This window comes from Aotus nancymaae, unplaced genomic scaffold (assembly GCF_030222135.1).
Source record: "Aotus nancymaae isolate 86718 unplaced genomic scaffold, 86718_ANA_hifiasm-v0.15.2.pri h1tg000108l, whole genome shotgun sequence".
Classification (NCBI taxonomy): Eukaryota; Metazoa; Chordata; class Mammalia; order Primates; family Aotidae; genus Aotus; species Aotus nancymaae.
The window spans coordinates 1,359,600-1,385,047 of record NW_026988523.1 but is presented as its reverse complement, the minus strand read 5'-3'; the positions used below and the strand labels follow the sequence as shown (position 1 = coordinate 1,385,047).

Sequence of the window (25,448 nt, the reverse complement as noted above, 5' to 3'; positions counted from 1 at the left end):
CAAAGAAAAAAAGATAGTCTTTTCACACATACTGCTGGATCAATTGCACATTAATATGCAAAGAAATGAAACTTGACTCTCACAACATATGCAAAACTTAACTCGAAATTGTTCACGGACCTAAATGTAAGAATTAAAAAGAGAAAAATCTCCAGGAAAAAAAATTAAAATCTTTGTTACCTTGGATTAGGTAAAGATTCTTAGGACATAAAAAGTATGAACTATAAAAGAACCTGTTAAGAAAAAGACATAAACTGGAAGAAAATATTTGTAACATACGTATCTGATTAAGAACTTGTTACATAAAGAATTACAGAATTCTTACAGTATTAAAAAGGTAAACCTCAACACTTAACCAAAGTATAGAGATGACAAAACAAAACCCACGAAAGGATACTCAACATCATTAATTATTAGAGAAATGCAAATTGGTGGCTCAGGCCTGTAATCCCAGCACTTTGGGAGGCCAAGGAGGGTGGATCACCTGAGGTTAGGAGTTTGAGACCAGCCTGACCAACATGGAGAAACCCCCATCTCCATTACAAAATTAACCAGGTGTGGTGGCACATGCCTGTAATCTCATCTACTTGGAAGTTGGGGGTGGGGGGGGTTGGTGGGGGGGACAGTGTTGAGGCAGGAGAATCGCTTGAACCCGGGAGGTGGAGGTTGCAGTGAGCCGAGATTGTGCCATTGCACTCCAGCCTGGGCAACAGAGGGAAACTCTGTCTCAAAAAAAAAAGAGAGAGAGAGAGTGAAATGCAGATTAAAACAAGATACATTTCTACACACCTACCAAGAAGGCTACAATTAGGAAGACTCACTACACCAAATGCTGATGAGAATGTGGAGCACCTGGAACTCTCGTATACTGCTGGTGGGAATGCAGTAAGGTACGAGTATTTTGGAAGACAGCCTAAAAGCTGCTTATAAAGTTAAACACACTTATCACACAACTCAGGAATCCTACAGTAGATATCTACCCAAGAAATGAAGATTTAAAAGTGTTCCACCCTAGTTGTTTTTTTCCAAAATGTACTCGAAGTTTCACTAGTTACATCTTCCCTGTTAGCCATCAGGAGTGTTTAAAAAATTTTTTCTTTAATCTCCTTCAAGTACTTGGGGAAGCCCACCTATCCTAAACCTGAAGCAACATTAAATTACAACTAAAAAAACTACACACCATCTAGAACAATTTTCTAAACCTCAAGCTGAGACTCATTAGTGCATATTCTACTGTTTCAATACCAACAGTTTCAGGAACATGAAAAAGAACAGAATGTATCCCATCTAGTAAGCCTTAATTTACATCTAGAGAATCCTTTATTTTCGTTGTGTATATCACAGGTTGCCACATAAATGTATTTTTATCATGGGTCATTTTAAAAACATTTTAAAAATACTGATCTACAGCATACCTGTAACATGAGCTCTATGCTATCAGAAGCTTCTAAACCTTCTAAGCACTTCTAACTTGATTCATCCTATTTTAGGAAGCAATGAAACCCACACTAGAGCTATCATAGTGTCTATAGTTGTTATGATTGTTTATATGCCTTTGGTATCTTGCCTTAAGGAATTATCAGCATATTCTGTTTGTTACAATTGACAGTGATTTTTCAATACTAAAATCATACATTTTTCAGCTTTCATTGAAATTTCAAGACTAAAGAAACAAAATACAAACATTCCACTAACTTTTCCCCAATAGCTAAAAAAGGAGGCAAAAGTCAGAAGTTACTAATCTTTGTATAATATACTGTAACTTGGCAACACATTATGAAGAACCTGGTAATCTAGAATGTAGATGTATTCAAGAAGCACTAAAGAGTAATCTACATGCAAAATTATCCATTTCAGAGCATACTGACTCTAAGGATACTTAAAGGACATTGACTTCATAAAAAGATGAGATTTCAATCTCCACTAAAAAATTGTCACTGGCTGCCTAATCATAATTTACACATTTTATACATAGACAACTTGAAAAGTACCTTAAAATTACTTTTCTACCAATAACTATCTTTTAATTTAGAAGGGTTAGAAAGTTGTAGGAGTCTGTTCAAAAGGAAAGAAATATGAGTAGAAACAATGTATTGAAATAATACTTTCTTTTATTAACAATGTTTATCTTTACGAAACTGTATATACGTGGGAAAATAAAATATGTGTGGCTAATAAATCACTGATTTCCAAAAGCACTACTCTATACCTAGTATAAAGTAATTTGAGAAACTATTACATTTAAACATTTAAACCTACAGGTATGTCTGACTCCAGACTTTGATAATTATTCTTCAAAACAAAAATTCCAGGAGGCTGAGGTGGGAGGATGGCCTTGAGCCCAGGAGGTGGGGGCTGCAGTGAGACATGATGGTGCCACTGTACTACAGCCTGGGGGACAGAGCAAGACCCTGCCTCACCCTGTCCCCCTACCCCACCTCCCCTGGAAAAAAAGAATCCTACATTGAAATGTAGATCAGGCTCACAAAGATTAAAATCCCTGTCCTATCCTCTAAATCCATGCTAGTCTAAAACAACACTCAATTGGCCCAGGTGAATCTTGTGAATTTGGGAGCTGCAAGTAAACACATCTTTTTGTCCTAAATAACATATGGGAAAGTATTCACCTTCGTTCCCACAACATAATAGGAAGTTTTCTGAAGTATAATTTTCTTTGATGGGGAAGAAAGGAGGTAATCAATCAGTTTAAGTAAAATCAATTACAAAGCTTGAATACTACGATTGAAAGGGCACAGGCTATGATGAAATAACTGGAAATGCAAATCTACAAGAAAAATTATCCATTTGTCCTATCCTAAGTTTACTATTTAGCAGTAATTCACTGCTAAAAATTTAAAGAAATACAAATAATGAAATTGTATCAGAAAAATACTTACTCTACAACCCTACGACCATCATAATGTTTAAATACTGAAGTCCTAAAAAAGAATCTTATTTCCATAGGAAAATCCTAACTTGGAATTTGACTTTTAAAAGGAAGGCTTTATGAGAGTACTATCCTTTTTTTTTTTTTTTTTTTTGAGACAGAATCTCCCTCTGTCCCCCAGGCTGGAGTGCATTGCTGCAATCTTGGCTCACTGCAACCTCAGCCTCCATGGCTTAAGCGATTCTCCTGCCTCAGCCTCCCAAAGAGGTGGGACTACAGGCACATGCCACCACACCTGGCTAATTTTTGTATTTATAGTAGAGACGGGGTTTCAGCATGTTGGCCAGGCTGGTCTTGAACTCCTGACCTAAAGTGATTCACTTGCCTTGGCCTTTCTAAGTGCTAGGATAGGATTGGGCCGGGCGCAGTGGCTCATGCCTGTAATCCCAGCAGTGGCGAACGTCCACTTAAAGAAGAAAGGCTGAGTACACACTATGGTACTTCATAATGTTAAATACTACATAATAATTTAAAAGACAGAATGAATCTATTTAAGATCTCCAAAATGTGAAGAAGTGAAACAATATTTACAATATGACACCATGTATTCAGGTGTCTATCTCACACACACGCAACGCACACACCCCACCTAGCATTTGTACATGTACTTATGTGCTTGTAACAATGCAAAGAAAATGGTCTGGAAGAATATTCAGAAAACAGAAAATATTTCTAAGAGTGGCGGAGTGAAATTAAATTGGAGGGATCAAAGGGATTTTTGCTTCATTTTTGAGCTTTTGCAAACAAAATGTATTCGTATGTTACTTGAGACACTAAAAAGCAAGAATTAAAAAACTGCATGCTAACTTTCTTTAAATAATTTACAAACCAGAACTGGTGGCTGTAATGAGATTTCATTTTCTTCTATTTACTTGAAACCAAAAACAAATGACAGCAACAAACACTTTTTACCTACCAAATGGCAAAACTGGAAAGAAAAAATTTTATTTGATGTTTGCCGTATCTTCAAATAAAAAGAGTAAAAGTATACAGGAAGAAACAAAAAAGAGCTTTTACTAAGTACGTCCATTTTTAAGACGCCAAACTTTTTCGTTGACTCGGGCGTGACCCAGAATCCTCAAAAACAAAAAAGACATGTTATGCAAAACGAAAAAAAGTGGAGTACTGTTCCCTCAAGTACTGAAGGTTGTTTTTAGAAAGCTTAACTAAGAAACTGTAAATGCCAAGTGTGTTTTCCAGTGGTGGGAAGGGAACGGGAAACCCAACACCACCTTTAAGCGGTCAAAACGAACTGAAGAGCAGAGTGGAACTGGGAGAGCGCGCGGGGGTGGGGAGAGCTCAGCTATCACTTTTGGGTTTTGGCTCAGCGCCGCAAAAACAGTTTACACGGATTCTGTGTGGGACGTGAAGTCCCTGAGGGTGGCAGGCGACACCTAAACCCCCTGGAGATTGAAGGCGAAGGTGGGCAACAACTTAGGTTCTTCGGCTGAGCGGGGAAAGCGCGCTGGAAAAGAGCAAAACAGCCAACTTTTGCTCTAAACGCCGCAAGCTCCCGGAGGTTCCGCGAGTCTCCGGAGTCCCAACCCTTTAGCGACCCCAACACCTCTGCCCACCGCCCGGCCCTCCGAGGAAAACCCAGCAAGGGCGGCGGCTGGCAGCAGGCACAGGGGGCTTGACTGTGGGAGGCACCCGCGCGGGGTTCGGCGACCGAGGCCCCACCCAACACCCCAGAGTCTCGGGGCGCCCCCGCTGAGGCGCTGTCCCACCTCCAACAGCCCCAGAGGCGCGCCCCCTCCCCCACTCTGGGCGGCGACCTCAGCGCCTCCGCCCCGGGGCCCCCGCTCACCCAGGTAGCGGCTCCGCAGCCGGGACGGGTCCTCCAGCCCGAGGGACCTTTTCCTCACGTCCCACAACAGGTGTGGGCAGGACCCACCCCGAGACATGGCTCTGCCTGAGCCGGGTGGGAGGGGAGACCACCGCGTGGGGGAGGGGAGGAGGGGGAGGGGACACCCGGATCAACACCCGAGCCGCACCGGCACCATCCGCGCGCCGGGCCTCCAGGGCGCAGCGTTAGACGGCGGTGGCAGCGGCAGCGCCTGGGCCCCCGAAGCCCGGCCGCACCCGGGCCGGAGCTCGCCTCATACTCTCCTTCTCAGACTAACCAGAACATCCGAAGATCAGCAACAGTCTCCTCCCTCAGCCACCCTCCAACAGGAGGAGGAGGCGGAGGCGGAGGCGGAGGCGGAGGCGATGGCGACTCCTCCCTCTTCTCGTCCTGGACACCCTCCCCGCCAAGGCTTTCTCGCGAGATGACGACCACCCTGGGGACTGAGGCCAGTGCGCGCCGCAGCTGCCCTCACCCTGGAAGAGTGCATTCAGGCCATTCTAGCTAGATCCTTAAGTCGCTAGGGAGAAAACAGGAGTAGAGAGAGAAGAGACTCAGGTTTGTAGTCTTTCGCTCACGAGTCTCCAGTCAAAAGAAGCGAGAGAATTGTACGGCATCATCTTTAGTTGAGGCACGGAAGGCCTGAAAAGCCCATTTTAACTACGGGCCCGCTTAATCAAAGTGAAGGGGCAATAGAGCCGGCGCAGCTTCACTTTCCCTTCTCCAACATGGCCTCGAGGGCAGGGAGGAGATGAGTTTCCCTCTCGACTCCGCCCACCCCTCGGGGCGGGCCAATCCTGGCGCGCAGCTCGGCCTGCGCAAGCGCGCTGCAGCAGGGCGCTGGGTGGACTCGGTGAGGTGATCATTTTTGGCACCTGTTGCCAAAGCTCCTCCTCCCTCTCTCCTGCCGGGTGGGGGGCCGGAGGCGGGCCCGGGGCGGGCCATCGACAGCCCCCGCCCCCTCAACCTTCCTGGGGTGCGGGCCGCAGCTTGTAGGTTCATTGCGGGGCGGCGAGAGCCGCGGGAAGGGCACTCCAGGCAAAAGGGGGACGCGAGGCGCTGTGGCAAGAAAAAGTGACTAGCTGCCCTTCGTTGTCAGCCAGGGACGAGAACACAGCCACGCTCCCACCCGGCTGCCCACGGTCCCTCGGCGGCGATGTCGGCCGCCGGTGCCCGAGGCCTGCGGGCCACCTACCACCGGCTCCTCGATAAAGTGGAGCTGATGCTTCCGGAAAAACTGAGGCCGTTGTATAACCATCCAGCAGGTAATGGACCCGGAATGGCTTGTCGAGACCTTCCTTCCCCCTTCCTCTAAAATAGACCTTTTAGAGGCCTGCTAACAACTGCCACTAGAGGCGTCCCACAGCCCCAACCCCTTCCCTTCAAGGGAAGCCGTCTACTCTTAACACCCCGCAATTCACCTCTCTCCTGCAACATCTGTTCCTAAGCCAACGAATCTCAAGTCAGTGCCCTTCCCGACCTATATGGCATCCTCTCCCTTACGCACGACTCCAACCCAAACCTGGTCTCCAAATGTGAGCCTTCTCAACTTCTGCTGCCACCAGAGGATCTGGGGCCACCATGAAACTCTTCTCTTTCACTTCGCGAACTGTGGCATATTAAGCCACACGAGGCAGAGCTGGATGGCTGGCTTGTCGCACTGGAGGGTTTGGAGTAAAGGTCACACTTTATTCAGCTTCTGCTGGCAGAGGCCTGCAGACTGAGCCTTCCCCCAAACTGCATGCTTTATTTCAGCCAGGCTTGAGTCAGTGTCATTTCTCATCCCATAGGTCCAGTGTGTTCCTTTAAGTCTATTCTTATTTATGAAATTGTTGAACAAGCTCTACCCAGAGCTTTTTGTGTGTGTGGAAAGACCTGGATATCATTCTCTTCTACCATTAGAGTTGTGACCTTGAGCAAAAGCCTAGATCTCCGTTTCTGTAAATGTGTGATCTGCGAGAATGACAGATAACATATGTGCTTGACTCTGTAAATGCTCAGTAAATGTTAGTTGTCTCTTGGCCTACTGGAAAACTGTGTTCTTTTTGGGGGGGGAGGGGGGAAGCTACTCTGTAAGAAACAGTAAGATTCCAATCCTTTTATTAAATATCTAGCTGTTACCTCTTCTATAAAGTGGGTTGTAGTAATATTTATTTGGCTAGAGGCTAACATCAGATATATTCTGAGGTTTCTTTCAAGCCTAAGACTTGGCAAACTAGAAAATGTGTTGTAAATTGAAAGACCGAGTGCTACCCAAAAAGTGGCTTTTCTCCTACATAGTTAAAATCTGTATTCTGCAGTTGGTATAATTAGGAAGGTTGTCAGTTTCCCTCGGTATCTGATTATGAAACAGCTCTCTGCAGAGTGAACTGGTTACTAAATATGATCTCCAGTTTGATAATGGAATGAATTGAACATCTGGATTATACTTTAGTTTAACCCTTAATATTATTTACTGCAATATTGAACCCATTATAAAACTGATCATTAAGGAGTTTGTTACTGATTTTAAAAGTTTTTGTTTATTTGCCTTTTAGTTCTTTTAACATTCAATTTTTTCAGAATTATGCTGTGTTTTGTGGCAAAGATTTTCAGGAAGGAGGGTTGAGCTATGCTTTTGTAATGATCTGGGCTTTACTGAGTCAACTGAATTTTGTGAAGTTACCTCTGACCCTCATAAGCTTTGTGTTTGGGGTGTAGGATAAGGGCATGGCCGAGTAAGAGTAATTTTAAACTACTTAAAATAATACAAAATTGGAGGGTAGTCTTATCTTGATCTTTTCCAAGGCTTTAGTTTTTAGCCACCTGTAATTACTGCTTAAACTACTCAGTTTTCAGAATGAAAAGGGATTACCTTTCACTTATAGGATGTGCATTTCATCTGAAAATCCTTGGATTCATTCAATTATTTAAACCACCTTTTTCAGTGCAGTAAAAGGAGCTAGGCTTTAAAGGGAGATAGACCTATGTTTCAGTCTTGGCTGTGTGACCTTGTCCCTAAATTCCTGCCTTAGTTATCTCATCTATAAAATGGGAGTAATTATCATCATTAAGGAGTGTTGTGACAATTAGATGATCTGATGTCTCCAAAACATGTAGCACAGCCTTTGCACTTTGCCTCTCAATAACTGTCAGTTCTAAGATTTGAACAATATACAGAGTAAGGATATCTATTATAGCAAAATTATTTCTAATTGACAAGTTGGTGGCACACCAGTGTAGAGATGGAGAAGCTTGAAAAATACATTGACTGATGAGTATTGAATAAAATCTGAGGACAACACTGATTATTGTCCTGAGTTATCCAGAGTAAATATTCAAGGATTTTGCATACTATTTTGCCTAACAGTATTTGTTATTGAATTACCATTGAAACATTTGTCTAGAATCACATACAAGGAGTTTATTAAATGATATGAAATGCTAGAATATTAACAGTTGGAAATCATACATTGCTGATTCTAAATTTTTGAGATTTAATTTTATCACTGATACTGTATGTCTCAACAGGTAACAAAGATGTGCTTTGATGTATAGATACATATTTTAGTTATAATATTGCATCTCTGACCTGTGACCCAGAATTTTGAGGCTCTCATTATCCATTTACCTATGTGTTGTTTCTGGCATGTCATGATCTGCCTCTGTAGAGAAGGAATAGCGTTCTAGCCAAATGTGTGTCCTGGTCAAGTTCTTCAACTCAAAAAGAATGGCACTCCCCTCATTATCCCCCACCTGACTATAAAAGTATGTGACTCCACACTAGCCAGCTGCATAGCTGTACTCCAGTATTTGTCAAAGAAATAACCTTGAAGTTATGTTGCCCAGCGTTTTCTTTTATCTTCTTCTTCTTCTTCTTTTTTTTTTTTTTGAGATAGAGTGTCGCTTGTTGCTGAGGTTGGAGTGCAGTGGCGCGATCTGGGCTGATGCAACCTCCGCCTCCCGGGTTCAAGTGATTCTCCTGCCTCAGCCTCCTAAGCAGTTGGGATTACTGGTGCACGCCACCGTACCCAGCTAATTTTTGTGTTTTTAGTAGAGGCAGAGTTTCCCCATGTTGGTCAGGCTGATCTCAAACTCCTGACCTCAGGTGATCAGCCCAGCTCGGCATCCCAAAGTGCTGGGATTACAGGAGTGCGCAACCGTGCCAGTGTTTTCTTAAAAGCTTAAAGAAAATTCATCGATGGAGAAGTGTCATATTTGTATTTGTGAGTTCCAGATGGGACGAGTCACCCCAAGAGGTGCACACAATGAAACATTGGAATGTAGGAAGAAAATAATAGAACTTCTATTAACGCTTACTATTATTTCATCCATTTAAATTTTTCATTGTGTGTATATTTTGTAATGCAAAAATATATTAGTGCAGTAATTCTATATGATTTATAGATATATAAATGATTTATAAAGAGGATGTATGCTCAAATTGTTTTTTACTGATGCAGCATATATTCAAAAGGAGTTGGAAGACCACAGCTCTAAAGAGTCTAAAAACAATCCTTTGGTGAAGTTAGTTCCCAAAACAGCTACCTGAACCATATGATTTTAACTCATTGTAGCTCTCCTTTTATTGAATTACATTTTGGCTTAAGTGGAAGAGCATTTGAAAAAATAGTTCCGTGAAATTTGTTGCAGTGCTTAGTGTGCTGGTGCTGAGAATATCATTCTCAACATTACATGGGTTCCCTCTGAAGACTCATGGGAAAAGTTACTGTAAAGTCTACATGAGAAGAATATTTGCCTTTTTCCTAGATAAGAGAATTAACTTGTTTAATTTTAAAAACCTAGAGGATATTTCTTTTTAAATAAAAATAAACTAAATGAAACAATGTTAGCACTGTTTACTAGGGAATATCTGTATCATAAACATTTTAAATTCAATGCTAAGATAATTAATGTTACAATAGATTAGTACAATTTAGTTCTAATATGTATTGTCTTATTGTATGTAAATAAAATCAAATACTGGAGCCAGACATGGTGGCTCATGCCTATAATCTCAGCACTTTGGGAGGCCAAGGCGGGCGGATCACGAGGTCAGGGGATCAAGACCATCCTGGCTAACACGGTGAAATCCCGTCTCTACTAAAAATACAAAAAATAAGCCGGATGTGGTTTTGTGTGCCTGTATTCCCAGCTACTTGGGAGGCTGAGGCAGGAGAATCAATTGAACCTGGGAGGCAGAGGTTGCAGTGAGCCGAGATGGCACCACTGCATTCCAGCTTGGGCGACAGAGCGATACGCTCTCTCAAAAAAAAAAAAAAAATCAAATGTGGATCAAATAATCAGTGTACATATCTACGTAGTTTGAATTACACAGTTCTTTAGCATCTCTTTTAGAATTTACTTTCTTGCCACAGATTGTCAGTGAAGAAACTTAATGCCAGTCTAAGATATTAATATATGTCGATATATATTCTTGTGTATATTTAATATGTTATGTTTAAATATTTACACTAAATATATAATCTTTTAAGTAATAACTTTTATTACTTTAAAGTTAAGAGAGAACTAGAATAGATGTAAAATTAGAATTTCAAATACAATTGTAAAATATTGGTGAAAAATAGAATATCTTCAAAAAATCAGCCAGCAAGAAAGTCAAATTATTCAATATTTTTTGAGGGCCTATTGTGTATTAGACACTGTTCTGGCACTCAGGATATAAATCAGTGGATAAAATAACAAAACCCACCCACACAGAGATTGTATTCTCAGAAGAGTTCAGAAAAGGAATATCAGCCGGGCATAGTGACTCACTCCTGTAATCCCAGCACTTTGGGAGGCCAAGGCAGATGGATCACCTGAGGTCGGGAGTTCAAGACCAGCCTGGGCAACATGGGAAAACTCTGTCTCTACTAAAAATACAAAAATTAGCTGGGCATGGTGGTGCACACCTGTAATCCCAGCTACTCAGGAGGCTGAGGTGGGAGAATCGCTTGAACCCAGGAGGTGGAGGTTGCAGTGAGCCGAGATTTTGCCACTGCACTCCAGCCTGGGCAACAGAGAGGAATATCATCCTTGATGTAGTTGTTCAACACTTAACATACTTTTTGTGTGCTATCCTGCTTTTAAATAATTTTAATAAATTAGAACTGTTTATGCCTTACCTAACTAGATTCATCAGATGTGCTAAAGGAGAAGAAAGCCCTAAGAAAAGCTATAAATTGTTTATTATTTCCAGGTCATGTAAAAATATTAATTTTGCTTATAACAGAGTATGAAATATGTTTAAAGTCCAGTATGATATAGTAGAAAGAGGACTAGGATCAAAGAAGCTTGTGTTCTAGTCTTTGCTCTATCCAGAACTCTTTTGAGTGTAAGACAAATTACTTAACTTGTAAGTGCCTCATCTTTTTCATTTGTAAAAATAAAGGAGCTTGGACTTTCCTTAAAGTCTTTTTCAACTAATAATCTACAATTTGGCATTCTCCTAGGACTTTCGTACATTCAGAACCTTCGGGAATCTCAGATTTCATTGGGGAAGGTCATATAATTATTGCTAGATTAGGATTTAGGGATCTAGTTTTTTATCCTTGCTATTTATTCTAAACAAGTAATTTGTTTACTGGGCCTCATTTATCTGATTTATGAGTGCCTACAGTAGATGATTTAAGCAGTCTTTCTAAATCTAAAAGTAATTGATTCATTGTACCTGAAGAAATAAGTAAATTTAAAATGTATCATCTCTTTACCTGTTCTTTACCTTGGAATTTCAAAACAAAGTATATTTTCAATCAACTTTTTTTTTTTGAGACAGAGTTTCGCACTTGTTGCCCAAGCTGGAGTGCAATGGTGTGATCTTAGCTCACTGCAACCTCTGCCTCCCAAGTTAAAGCGATTCTCCTGCCTCAGCCTCCCAAGAAGCTGGGATTACAGGTGCCCGCCACCACGCCCAGCTAATTTGTTTGTATTTTTAGTAGAGACAGTTTCACCATGTTGGCCAGGTGGTCTCGAACTCCTGACCTCAGGTGATCTGTCCGCCTTGGCCTCCAAAAGTTCTGGGATTACAGGTGTGAGCCACTCACTCCCAGCCTTAACATTTTAAAAAACGTTATCTACCCATAGTGTTTTGATACTATTTTAGTGATAGCTATTTCCAAGGCATTGTGGAAAATATTAAAATTATATGGTTCTAAAATTGTAGCTCAGTCATGTTCTTAGTGTTAAATCAGAACTAGCTTTGGCACAAATAAAAATGAATGATTTTTGACAGTCAGTATCCATGTCAAAGATTAACCTTTACATATTCTAAGGATTTGTATCTAGTTTGTCACATGATAGCAAACAGGTGGACCTGTGTAATGTAAAGAATTAAGAGGGGTGTTAAAAAGTAACAAACGGTAGAGGAGTGTCTATCAAAGGGATGGGAAGAGGAAGGGAAATGTAGTGATTTTATGACCTCTTAGCATTCAGTAAGAAACTTTATTTTTCACAAAGGGACATAATGAATACCTCAATTCAGTATTTGTGGTAAGTGTGTGTATGTGCTTGCGAGTAAAAATTACTTATTCTGTTCCCAAAATTAAGTCTTTACTTAGGGAGGGAATCATATACACAATAGGTGGCATACTTTCTGGGTAGAATTCATACTTTATTAACAGTAATTTTTCTCAGATAAGGAAATTAGGAAGTTCATGTCAGTTTACCAATAGGTTCATTGAAGTTCAAGGCAAACTAAATTTGTTAATTTGAAATTTTCTGTTATTTGCTTATGATATTCACTTGCAGAATTTCTCAAATTCTATGGAAAGTCTGAATTTAGACACATCAGTTTCACTTTAAAAATAAGGCAATAAAACACAAAATAACTTATAGTCTGTATTTTTCATTATTCTTGAAAATAGTTAATAGTTTTAAATGTATAGACATTTTAAACAGCTTGTTTGATGTTTCCATATTGTCAGCATTTGAGGCTGTCTTCAACATCCAGTAGTAGTGTTCTAAGAAACAAGATGAAAATGAGTTAATTCTTTGTCTAAAAGAATATATAGTATAGGGCTGGGCGTGGTGGCTCATGCCTGTAATCCCAGCACTTTGGGAGGCCAAGGCGGGCAGATCACAAAGTCAGGAGATGGAGACCATCCTGGCTAACATGGTGAAACCCCGTCTCTAAAAATACAAAAACTTAGTTGCGCCTGGTGGCACATGCCTGTAGTCCCAGCTATTTAGGAGGCTGAGGCAGGAGAATGGTTTGAACCTGGGAGATGGAGGTTGCAGTGAGCTGAGATCGTGTTACTGCACTCCAGTCTGGGTGATAGAGCAAGACTCCGTCTCAAAAAAAAAGAATATATTGTATGTCTGATGTGGACAATTTCCTTCATCTTGGGCTATAAATTAATGTGATTTTTCTTCAGGATATTTTCAGCAGTTCGAATTTTCCACCAAATCAAGTTATTTCATTTATCATAATGGATGTTAGCCAATATCTGTTAGTTTATACATCTGCTTATTCTAATATTAAGGTATTATAATCACTTCTAGTGTCATAATTATCTATTTTTATGCTCTCTCATGAGAATAGCTGTGTCATTGTACAGAACATAAGCCTGTGTTTTCCAGGTCTAGAATGACACGTGACATTATATTGTCACTATTTGAGTGATTCCTATTTCTAAATGCTTTGTTTTGTCAAAACTTTATGTTTAGAAATTTTGAAGTAAGTTGGAAGGTTTTTTCACTACCATATCCACTGTTGATCAGTTGTTTTCTGGAAGACAACCTCTGTATCTGAATTTACATTATGTCTAAATTTATTTGTCTTACTTTGACTTATTATTTACTCTTACAGAAAAAAAAGAGCTAAGAAATGTTAGTTGAATGCTAATTAGCTACAATGAAAGGTTTTTTCCCAGATGGAGTCTTACTCTGTTGCCAGTCTGGAAGTGCAGTGGCACGATCTCGGCTCACTGCAACCCCTGCCTCCCAGGTTCAAGCGATTCTCCTGCCTCAGCCTCCCCAAGTAGCTGGGACTACAGGCATGTGCCACCACACCCAGCTAATTTTTGCATTTTTTGGTAGAAAGAGGGTTTCACCATGTTGGCCATAATGGTCTCGATCTCTTAACCTCGTGATTTGCCCGCCTCAGCCTCCCTAAGTACTGGGATTATAGGCATAAGCCACCGCGCCTGGCTTTAGTTTTCTTTAAAAATGTTGTTAACCCATTGTGTGACCATTTTTTCTTTTTTTTAACAATTAAGAGAACACTACTTGTTTGCATTTATAGATATTAAACTGATTTTTTCGTCATTTGTCAGCATCCTCTAGTATCTCAGAAAAATTAGCAATTTAGAAGGTCTTATGTATTTGCCATTGCTATTTTTCTATTTAGTATGTAACAGTTATTAAACTAAAATTAGAGTTTGTTTTCATAGTTTAAAATTATTCACTCACTAAAATACCTCTCTTGGTCCAGGTTCTAGCAACCATAATTTGATGTTTGAAGTTTTTTCAGTTCTTGTTTGGTTTGGTGGGGAAGGGCATACTGTTAATATTATAAAACTATTACCTAGCTCTGGGCAGTTTAGTAAATTAGTTACTAGTCAAACCTACTGAAAAGATTGACTATTAACCCCAAGGATCAACCATTTAAGCTTGGAACCAGAATCTAGATGCTTTACTCAGAAAACAATTTTGGGGTGACAAAAGAAGCATCAGCTTTGAAATAGAACAAGAGAACTCTGTGGGTGAGGTGGTTCACGCCTGTAATTTCAGCACTTTGGGAGGTCAAGACAGGCGAATCATGAGGTCAGGAGATCAAGACCATTCTGGCTAACATGGTGAAACCCTATCTCTACTAAAAATACAAAAAATAAGCTGGGCGTGGTGGCATGGTGCCTGTAGTACCACCTACTCTGGAGGCTAAGGCAGGAGAATCACTTGAACCCGGGAGGCAGAGGTTACAGTAAGCCAAGATCGTGCCATTGTCCTCTAGCCTGGGTGACAGAACGAGACGCCATCTCAAAAAAAAAAAAAGAAAAAGAAAAAGAGAAGTCTGCTGAAGAGTTCAAAGTAAAAATGAACACCCATTCAGCCAGAGACTGAAACAATATGCTAACTGACTTTTGATTGATGAACGAAAACTCCATGTAAGAATAAAAATTAAATTTAGTAATTGATACTGCATATGAGCCAGAGACACTGTGTATGACAAAGAAAAATGAATCAGGTGTGATGATAGGAATCCCAGAATCTCACCCTAAATTTCCAGAGAGTTTGAAAAGACTGATTTATAGGATTAGTGCATTATGGCATCAGACTCAGGGGAAGAGAGCTGTGGTCTAAAAGTAGAGTAGGGAGTGAAATCTAATATATCCTTGTTGTAAAGGGAACCTGATGTGCCTAGACATGAGTAAACAGCAAGTTCCAGCCTTGAGGATGAAGCGGTGTCGAGGCAAATCTGGGTCAGACAGAAAGTTTGAATATCTTTGATTAGCATCTATACTGGACATGGTGAATCCAGCTCAGTTCTTTTGGCACATACTTATTATTTGTCAAGGAAGATTAAGAAATCGACCTTGTTTTTTTTTTTTGTTGTTGTTTTTTTAAGAGAAGGGGTCTGGCTATGTTGCCCAGGCTGGAGTGCAGTGGCTATTCACAGGCACGATCCCACTACTGATCAGCACCGGAGTTTTGACCTGCTCCGTTTCCAACCTGGGCCAGTTCACCCCTCCTTAGGCAACCTGGTGGTCCCCCACTCCCGGGAGGTCACCATATTGATGTCGAACTTAGTGCAGACACCCAATCGGCATAATGCACTAGAGCCCAGAACTCCTGTGCTCAAGCGATCCTCCCACCTCAGCCTCCTGAGTAGCTGGGACTACAGGCACGCACCACCACGCCCTGCAAAAGGGACCTTATTTTTGGGTTAATGTGACAGATACATAAATAATCATTTTAACAGAAAACAATAGAAGGATATACAGACTGCTTTGGTAGTTAAGAGAAGGAGCGTTTAGCCTAACCTGGATTTTTTTTTTTAAGGCTTCCTGGAGGAGATAAAACCTGAGAAGAGTTTCTGATGGATAGGAGTTAGATAAAGACAAAACAGAATATTGAGAAAGGACAGCATAAACTGAAGAGTCATAAAATAGCATGAAACTAGTTGAATGTTTGCCTAGCTTATCACTCTCCCTGGGCCAGGATTTCTTAACCTTCTACTTTCTGGGAGCAGCTGTCCTCTGCATTGGAGGATGTTTAGCCACTAGATGGCAGCAGCAGCGGCCACATCTGCCCCAGTTGGGGGACACTCCTGGTGAGAACCAATGACCTGGGCTAAAATTTGATTAAATTTGGATTATATATTCTGAAACTCAGTGGCTTCACTCAGTTTCTTTGAAGAATGAGAAAATGAAACTTAGATTGTTCTCTTTTATATTCCCCTTTTCCCTTTGTAAAAAATTCTTTTCAAATTCCACCCTAGTCTTAATCAAAGAAGAAACTAAATTATTTTCATATCTTGTGGAGAGAAAAAGATGTGGCTAGAGTTCTGTGTGTATGGTGGCTGTGACCACTCAATACTTTTTAGAGAACTGGATAACCAGAAACTGAATATAGATAGGTTTTTCACTCAGTTATAAGAACATCAAAATTTAGACTCCGTGATAGTTTTCTCTCAGCAGCTGTTTCAGCACTGTTTCTAGATTTATTCTACAACTTACAATACAGAAAATTCGATTGTACACAAGAAAATGTAAAAATGGTTAGATACCAGATGTATGTGAGAAAATAAAGTTTAGTATTATAATTACTCAGGCCCACAAGGAACGACAGGATTTGTGCCATGATCTTCTTTCCAGTGTTTGAAAAATTATTCTAATGATGATACCTAGCTTCTTTGAAAAATGAAAAAATGAAACTTAGATTGCTGTAGGACTTTAGGATTAAATTAGAAAATCAGCAAGCATATTTTTTTAAAACTATTAAAAGCAGCTGGGTGCAGTGGCTCACACCTGTAATTTCAGCATTTTGGGAGACCAAGGCTAGCGGATCACAAGGTCAGGAGTTGGAGACCAGCCCGACCGATATGGTGAAACCTCGTCTCTACTACAATATACAAAAATTAGCTGGGCATGGTGGCGTGTGCCTGTAGTCCTAGCTACTTGGGAGGCTGAGGCAGAAGAATTGCTTGAACCCAGGAGGTGGAGGTTGCAGTGAGCCGAGACTGTGCCACTGCACTCCAGCCTGGGCAACAGAGCAAGACTCTGCCTCAGGGGAAAAAAAAAAAACAAAAAACTGTTAAAAGCATAAGCCAGACTTAACAGTTTTTAAGTATCAGGCTGATAAAAACAACTTACGATTTTAAAGTACTTTAAAAGTTATTTGTATATGTGTATATATATACATGCATATGTATATCTTTGGATTATATATACACATACATATTGTATATTAGGGTAATAAACTTCAATTAGTATAAACTGCTTCCAATTCTACTGGCTAACTTTCCTTTTTATTTCACATTCTACATTCTGTTAGGTAGTAGGGGTACAAGTATGAATAATATTGAGCCGCTGGCCTCGAGGAAGTCATAATCTTGATAGGTACATAGACTTACAAATAACTAGAGTAAAATGTGTAAAATGCACTGTGGTAGATTTTAAAATGACATTGAATTAATGAATTTTGCTGTAAGAATAATATGAATTAGTTTGAGAGGGATAAAAAATATCAAGGACTATGTTAAATTATGGAACATAGAATGTGTAGCATTGCTATCACTTAAGGCTAAAGGCAAGTAGTTTGCACTATCTGGTGATACTTTTCTAAACCTGCTTGCTAAGCAAAAAAACGTTACAGGGCAGCAACTGTCACTTTTACATTTTTCAAATTTTGCTGCTTAATGTTAAGATTAACCTTAGGTGGGCACAGTAGCTCATACCTGTAATCCCAGCACTTTGGGAGGCTGAGGCGGGTGGATCTCCTGAGGTCAGGAGTTTGAGACCAGCCTGGCCAACATAATGAAACCCCGTCTCTACTAAAAATAAAAAAAATTAGCTGGGCATGGTGGCAGGCACCTGTAATCCCAGCTACTAGGGAGGCTGAGGCAGGAGAATTGCTTGAACCTGGGAGGCGGAGGTTGCGGTTAGCCGAGATCACACCATTGCACTCCAGCCTGGACAACAAGAGCGAAACTCTGTCTTTAAAAAAAAAAAGAAATTGACCAACTATTTTTTACAGTTGAATTACACAATGCATACAATACACAAAAATGGGGTGTTATCACTGGGTTCATTTTCACTTGGGATGAGAATATTACTTGAGTGTAAAACTAGTATGAAAGTACATTAGAAACAAGTTTCCCTAAAATGTTTTTGTACGGCAGTGTATTTACTGAAAAAAATCTGCATATAGTTGGACCTGTGCAATTCGAACATGTTCAAGGGTGAACTGTACTGTGATACTGTGGTGCCTTTCTAAGTGTTAACTAAAATACAAAGTATGCAAAAAGCATAGTAAAAGTGGTTAAAAATAGATTGATAAATCCTTTGGTTTTTAAAGTTTGGTGACAGCTTTTAAAAGACATATATAAGATATTTGGTTTATTCCTGAATTTTTCTTTTCTTTCTTTTTTTTTTTTTCCAGGTCCCAGAACAGTTTTTTTCTGGGCTCCAATTATGAAATGGGTAAGTCCTGAGTTTGTGCAGAAGCTACTGAAAGAAAAATTCCTTAATAGGAATTTACTAATTTAAAATAACTTATATGAAGGATATACTTTAGAATATTCTTGGTATGCCTCTAGATGATTTCATGAAAATCAATTGTCAGACATTATTTTCTACATAAAGTAACTATCTACTTTAGTTTTTCTGAACTCTTTAGATAAGAGGCCTTCTAGGAACATAGTTGTTATCAAAAAACTTACAATTGTGTGCCATAGGGACATGAAATTTTATTCTAAAATTTTATTACTAAGTAAAACATTAAAGTAGTTAGAACCCGAAAGTTAACTTTTATTATTTAGTATGAGAACTGAAGGTACTAACACCAAAATATAGGTGAGGAAAGTTAGTCTTAAAAAGTAGATGGATTTATTTAAGTATAAATATTAGCATTTGGTAAATAAGAGAACCTAGGACTTCTGACTCCAAGCCCAGTGCTTTTCCTCTTCCCAGAGTTTTCTTTCTCCAAGTTCTCACTTAGCTGAAAGGAAACAATTGTGGCTGTTTACAGCAAATCATTAATTTTATGTTGAAAGGGCCAGTTTGGGTCTATAACCGTGCTTCTCTAAGTGTCATCTCTCTGGACCTGCAGTGGCATAATTTGAGAACTTGTTAGGCCCCATCACAGACCTACTAAATCTAAAACTCTAGATGTGGAGTCTAGTGAGCTGTGTTTTCATAACGTCTTCATGTGATTCTCTGATGCCCTCTAAAGTTTTTGAAAACTACTGGTCTGTAGGCTTTTTTATTTTTTAATGTGGTAAAATACACGTAAAATTTACTGTCTTAACCATTTTCAAAGTGTACAGTTCAGTAGTGTTAAGTGCATTCATAACGTTATTAACCAATCTCCAGGACTCTTTTTATCTTGCAAAAGTAAGACTCTGTACCCGTAATTCCCCATTCTCCTTCTCCCAGTCCCTGGCAACCACCATTCGGCCTTCTGTCTCTGTGAATTTCACTACTCTAAGTACGTCATGTAAATGGAATCAAATATTATTTGTCTTTTTGTAGTTGGCTTATTTCACCTAGCATAATGTCCACAAGATACATTCATGTTGTCACTTGTGTCAGAATTTCCTTTCTTTTAGGGCTGAATAGCATTCCATTGTATGGATTTACCACATATTTTTAATTCATCTATATGTTGATTGGACAGTTGGTTTGCTTCCACATTTTTGCTGTTGTGAATAATGAATGAATAATTGATGTACGAGTATCTGTTTAAGTCCATACTTTTAATTCTTCTTAGTATATACCCAGAAGTTGAATTGCTGGATCATATGATAATTCTGCTTAATATTTTTTGTTTTCCTCAGCAGCTACATTATTTTGCATTTCTACCAGCAATTCATAAGGGTTCTAATTTCTCCACATTCTCACCCACACTTGTTGCTTTTGATGAGGGAGCGTTTTGGTTTTCGTTTTATGATAGGCACCTAATGGGTGTTAGAGATCTTGTTGCTTTTATTTGCATTATTCCCTAATGATTAGTCATGTTGAACGTACACTTACTGTACTTATTGGTCAGTTGTGTATATTCTTTGGAGAAGTGTTTATTTAAATCCTTTGTCCATTTTTTAATTTAATCAAGTTGTTTGCTTTTTGTTGTTGTTGAGTTGTAGGCTGTTGTAATTCTCTTAAATGTACTTTTTTTTTTTTTTTTGAGACCGAGTCTCACTTTGTCGCCCAGGCTAGAGGGTAGTGGTTACATCTTGGTTCACTGCAACCTCTGCCACCCTGGCTCAAGCGATTCTCCTGCCTCAGCCTCCTGAGCAGGTGGGATTACAGGTGCCCACCACTATACCTACCTCATTTTTTTGAATTTTCAGTAGAGACGGGTTTTCACCATGTTGGTCAGGCTGGTCTTGAACTCCTGACCTCAAGTGATCCACCCACCTCGGCCTCCCAAAGTGCTGGGATTACAAGTGGCTCACCCAGCCAAATGTACTTTTAAAATGGTTAGAACAATTCAGAAACTCAGTTGTAAATTCAAGTGGTTGAGAATGTTAGAGATGGAATTGGGTATGACTCAATCTTATGACATTGGGCACGTTTAGTCTCTGTCATTTTGTCTCTTTAAACTATCAAGTGACAAGATTAGAATATAAGAGATTTTGGAGCTGTATATTACAGAGATCTGGGGAGCAGTTTTTTTTTTTTTCATATCTACATATTGAGAAAAGATCCTAAAACCCCTTAGACTAATGGAAGTTACCATTTCCTTCTCCTCTCCCTACCTACACTTAAAATTATATAGTAATTATATATCTTTATAGTGGAATTTATTGCTTAAGTATTCAATCATTAAAAGTGTTTGAGTGATTTCATCTATTCACAATAAATTTAGGGGCCTCTTTGACCTCAGATTTACCATAGTTTAGGAGTTTACTGAATTTATCAATAGCTTTGGTGTTTATTTGACCTGATTCATTACTGCTGTGAGATGTTGACAGCATTATATACTCATAAGTGCATTCTTGACCATCTGTCTCTTTAAGAACATCTATTTTAAGTACATGTTGTAGTCATACATAGTCTCCAGATGACAGCATAGCAATAGAAACTTCTTTGTTTTGTTCTCTGGTGAAGAGACTTCTTCTGTTAGATACTTACCTTACGTACCTCTTATTGTGTTTTCTTATCCCAGAGCATTTGATAATTAATCTGTAGAGTTCTGTACATGACACATAATAGTTGCTTCTGAAAGCCACATATGTTCTATAATATTAAGACTCTCAGGCCATATGCCTTCAAAAATATAACTGTAGTAGAGTCCTTTGTAATCACTTTAGTTGAAACCACATAACTAATCATAAAGGTCAAAGTGGATAATCCTAAAACAAAAAAAAAAACCTATGTACCTTAAATATTTTATTTTAACCTAAAGGATATAAATACATATTCATTGACAGTCTTCTTTAAAGCTAAAGCTTTTATTTGTGTATGGATTTTTGAGTTTCATATTTTCTATCCTGGATAAATTACACTATAGTTCATCCCATATAATTTCCAGCTTAGTTTTCTTTCTTTTCTTTCTTTCTTTCTTTTTTTTTTGTTGTTTTGAGACAAAGTCTTGCTCTGTCACCCAGGCTAGAGTGCAGTGGTGCAATCTCGGCTCACTGCAACCTCCGCCTTCCAGGTTCAAATGATTCTCCTGCCTCAGCCTCCCAAGTAGCTGGGATTACAGGCGCCTGCCACCACACCGGCTGATTTTTGTATTTTTAGTAGCAATGGGGTTTCATCATATTGGTCAGGCTGTTCTCAAACTCCTGACCTCAGGCGATCTGCCCACCTCAGCCTCCCAAAATGCTGGGATTACAGGCGTGAGCCACCGTGCTCGGCTGCTTAGTTTTCTTTAAAACAATTTGTTAAATCATATAAATTACATTAACGAGTAAAACTGGCATAAACAGATTTGGGGGCAAACATGGTGACTTGGTAAAAAATACAGCTCATCTGGTGGGAGCAAAACCCATAAGTACAATAGAGAGTGTCAAAAACACAGAAAAGAAATGACCATTTATATGCTGATGTTAAAGAAAAATGATCTAATGGCCAGGTGTGGTGGCTTACACCTGTAATCCCAGAGCTTTGGGAGACCAAGGTAGGCGGATCACTTGAGGTCAGGAGTTGAAGACCAGCCTGGCCAACGTGGTGAAATCCCATCTCTACTAAAAATACAAAAGTTATTCCAGTGTGGTAGCACGTGCCTATAATCCCAGCTACTTGGAGGCTGAGGCATGAGAATTGCTTGAACCTGGGAGGAGGAGGTTTCAGTGAGCCGAGATCGTGCCTTTGTACTTCAGCCTGGGTGACAGAGCCAGATGCTGTCTCAAAAAAAAAAAAAAAAAAAAGATCTAATCAAAAAACTAAAATGATGACAGTTTTTCTGATATTTACACTTTTAAAAAATAATTCGTTAGAAGCCCAAACCTCAGCATCATACAATATACCCATGTAACAACCCTGCACCTGGACCCCTGAATCAAAACTTTAATTTAATTTAAAAATAATAACATTGGCAGAAAACATCAAAGGAAGAATCTATACAAATGACCTTAACAGCTTTCAGGTATCCTCCACGCCAGTAGGTAGTAGTTCCCAACATATATAAAGAATAAATTCATATGTGAAATAGACAAAAACCCAAAATATGTACATATAATGCATACATACATATTTTATCTAGATATATACTACTGACTCTCAGATATATGAGACTGCTTAGTGTGCTTAACAAAATAAAATTAGTTCAAAAAGCAGTTTTTTTAATTCATTGTGCTTTTTTGTTGTAATCTACATTTTCTTAATGCATGCATACTAAAATTATAGCTGCTAACTTATGGAAATCTCAAAAATGTTTTGTGCTTAACTAAAATTAAAAACTATTACTCCACACTCATGATACTTTTTTTCTTTCTATGTGCTAATATGTATTCCCAGGGGTTGGTGTGTGCTGGATTAGCTGATATGGCCAGACCTGCAGAAAAACTTAGCACAGCTCAATCCACTGTTTTAATGGCTACAGGTAAATTAAATAAGTATCTTCTGTGTTCCTTGTAGAATATAAATGATTTTTATGTAGTTTTATATCAGTTTATTTAGTGGCTTAGTGTTTGAAATACACCCACACACAAAGAAATTAACTGCATTATGTCTAGAAGTTATTAAATTATAGATGGAGGAGTCAGAGAAAGAATAAGTATCTGAATGGGCTTTTGCTTTTCAGGTTTTTGCCATGAACATATATTTTTATAAGTAGGAAGAAAATTACAGTTAATATTTACTTTAAAGATTCCTCTTTAAAGTAAGAATTGAATATTTTGTGTAACACTAAGTTACAGAAACATTATTGAAAATTCAGGGCATAGCATTTATTTGTCCTTCATCCTGCATTACTTTTGTAATTATTTTACTCAATAATAATTATTCACTGAAGTTATTGCAGCAGTATGTACGCTTTTTAAAATAACATTTTGTTTCAACAGGGTTTATTTGGTCAAGATACTCACTGGTAATTATTCCAAAAAATTGGAGTCTGTTTGCTGTTAATTTCTTTGTGGGGGCAGCAGGAGCCTCTCAGCTTTTTCGCATTTGGAGGTAAGCCTACCAGAGATATTTTTAAAACTGCTTCAAAAGCTACATAGATAGCACTAAATTTTTTTTAAAGAATCACGTATAATGCTAAGACAAGAAGTATCTGAAGTAGAAATTTAACATTTCTAGAAAAGCCCAGGGGTTTACAAATAAGTTAAAATCAGTTCAGCAGTATGTTACCTAGTTTTTAGATTTAACGGTGCATCATTTAGATGGTTAACCCTTTCACATAATCTCTTTTATTAAGATAACATATACAGTTTATGATTTATTAATTTCCTATGTGAACCTTTTATCACTTACTTTTTTTTTTATCTTGAGATGGAGTCTCACTCTGTCGCCAGGCTGGAGCGCAGTGGCACGATCTTGGCTCACTGCAATCTCCACTTCCTGGGTTCAAGTGATTCTCCTGCCTCAGCCTCCCTCCCGAGTAGCTGGGACTACAGGCATGTGCTATCATGCCCAGCTAATTTTCATATTTTTAGTAGAGACAGGGTTTCACCATGTTGGCCAGGATGGTCTCCATCTTTTGACCTCATGATCCGCCCAACTCGGCCTCCCAAAGTGCTGAAATTACAGCTGTGAGCCACCACATTCAGCCTATTTTGAATTGTATATAATAAAGTGGAACTGAAATGTATTGTTATGTAGTTTTGGTAATGATATTTACAGTGAGGTCTTTGCTTTCATTGGGAAAGTGTTCCATGAGCACTGGAAATTTTTTTAACTACTCAGTAGTTAATATTATTTGTCAGTGATTTATGACTGATATTATGATCAAATATTTGAAATCAGGATCTTTTGAGAAACTTAGGAGGTATGGTTGGCTTCATAGAATAAGTTTCTTCTTGTGCTTATACTATTCTCCATTCTATTATAAATGGGGAGGAATAATAAATGAAGCCTAAGGTGTGGTAGAAGGGAAGGAAAGACTGTGGCTCTGTGGTTACTTCTTTGGATTGAGAATTGAGGAAATGGTCCCTAGTGTTAGTAAACTGAAGTGTTACTGTTTACCCAGTAGCCTGCCTGCATCACAGGAGTATATTGTACTTTGGTGACATTTTTCTGTAGTGATTACTTTAGTATATTTTACTTTACCCCATTCCCTGTTGATCTTATACTTAGGAAAGGTGCTTTGTGAGTATAAACTTAAAAATTCTAGATGACCACATTTTACTAAATTTTATACATATGATCACATGTTTGTCATACTCTTGTAGAATTCCAGAATGAGAATATTTAATAAAATAATACTTTTGCACAGGAAACTATATGTCCGCTAAGCTGTTACAAGTTTTTGGCAGTTGTGATCTTATTATCGGAACAGAAACCAGATGCAAATGAACTCTTTGAATCTTTTGCTTCCGCCTGTTTGTACCTGTAAGCCCCTTAGAAGATTCACTTTACAACTGTGTAGCTACTTGAACACCAGGAAAGAAGAAATGGAGTATGCTTCCCATTCTCTCCTTACCGTAAATGTATCTATTATTATTGATGATTATTTTTCTTTCTGTTTTCTTTATAGATATAAGCAAGAACTAAAAGCTAAAGAACACAAATAAAAGAGTTCCTGATCACCTGAACAATCTAGATGTGGACATAACCATTGGGACCTAGTTTATTATTTGGTTATAGATAAGGCTAAGCTAACTGTGAGTTTGGAAGGCACAATAAAACTAACTAACTGTAACTAGCAGCTAGTGTTTGATTCAGCAACAAAATAAAGCAAACTTTTAATAGCAGTCTCTCCTTACATGACTTAAGGAACTTACATCTATGGCTATCAGTAACATTTTTTCACCATTTGTCTACAATAAACGGTACTTGCCCATATATACCCCCAGCCTCCTTCTGTTCCAGTCAGCCAACATATGTACATTAAAGAGCACACAAATTC

At 39.0% G+C, this 25,448-nt stretch overlaps 2 protein-coding genes across 12 annotated transcripts in view; one reads left to right on the top strand and one right to left on the bottom strand.

Annotated features, from left to right (window-relative positions):
• Nucleotides 1-5,545, bottom strand: part of DCAF6 (DDB1 and CUL4 associated factor 6) — a 138,564-nt gene extending 133,019 nt beyond the window's left edge. For 6 of the 11 annotated variants that reach the window (XM_064370712.1, XM_064370713.1, XM_064370714.1 and 3 more), the window contains exon 1: nucleotides 4,755-5,080. In XM_064370712.1, coding sequence (XP_064226782.1) covers nucleotides 4,755-4,851 — 97 coding nt within the window. In that variant the 5' untranslated portion in view covers nucleotides 4,852-5,080. Of the gene's footprint in view, nucleotides 1-4,754; nucleotides 5,103-5,268 lie in introns of those variants that run through there. The other 5 variants (XM_064370718.1, XM_064370721.1, XM_064370719.1 and 2 more) reach the window with 3 other exon arrangements.
• A 221-nt stretch (nucleotides 5,546-5,766) lies between these two features.
• On the top strand, nucleotides 5,767-25,384 carry MPC2 (mitochondrial pyruvate carrier 2). Its single transcript, XM_012444409.3, has 5 exons — nucleotides 5,767-6,058; nucleotides 18,375-18,415; nucleotides 22,898-22,982; nucleotides 23,443-23,554; nucleotides 25,077-25,384. The coding sequence occupies exons 1-5, from the start codon at nucleotides 5,950-5,952 to the stop codon at nucleotides 25,111-25,113; spliced, it is 384 nt and encodes a 127-aa protein (XP_012299832.1). The 5' UTR covers nucleotides 5,767-5,949; the 3' UTR covers nucleotides 25,114-25,384.
• Nucleotides 25,385-25,448: the final 64 nt, after the last annotated feature.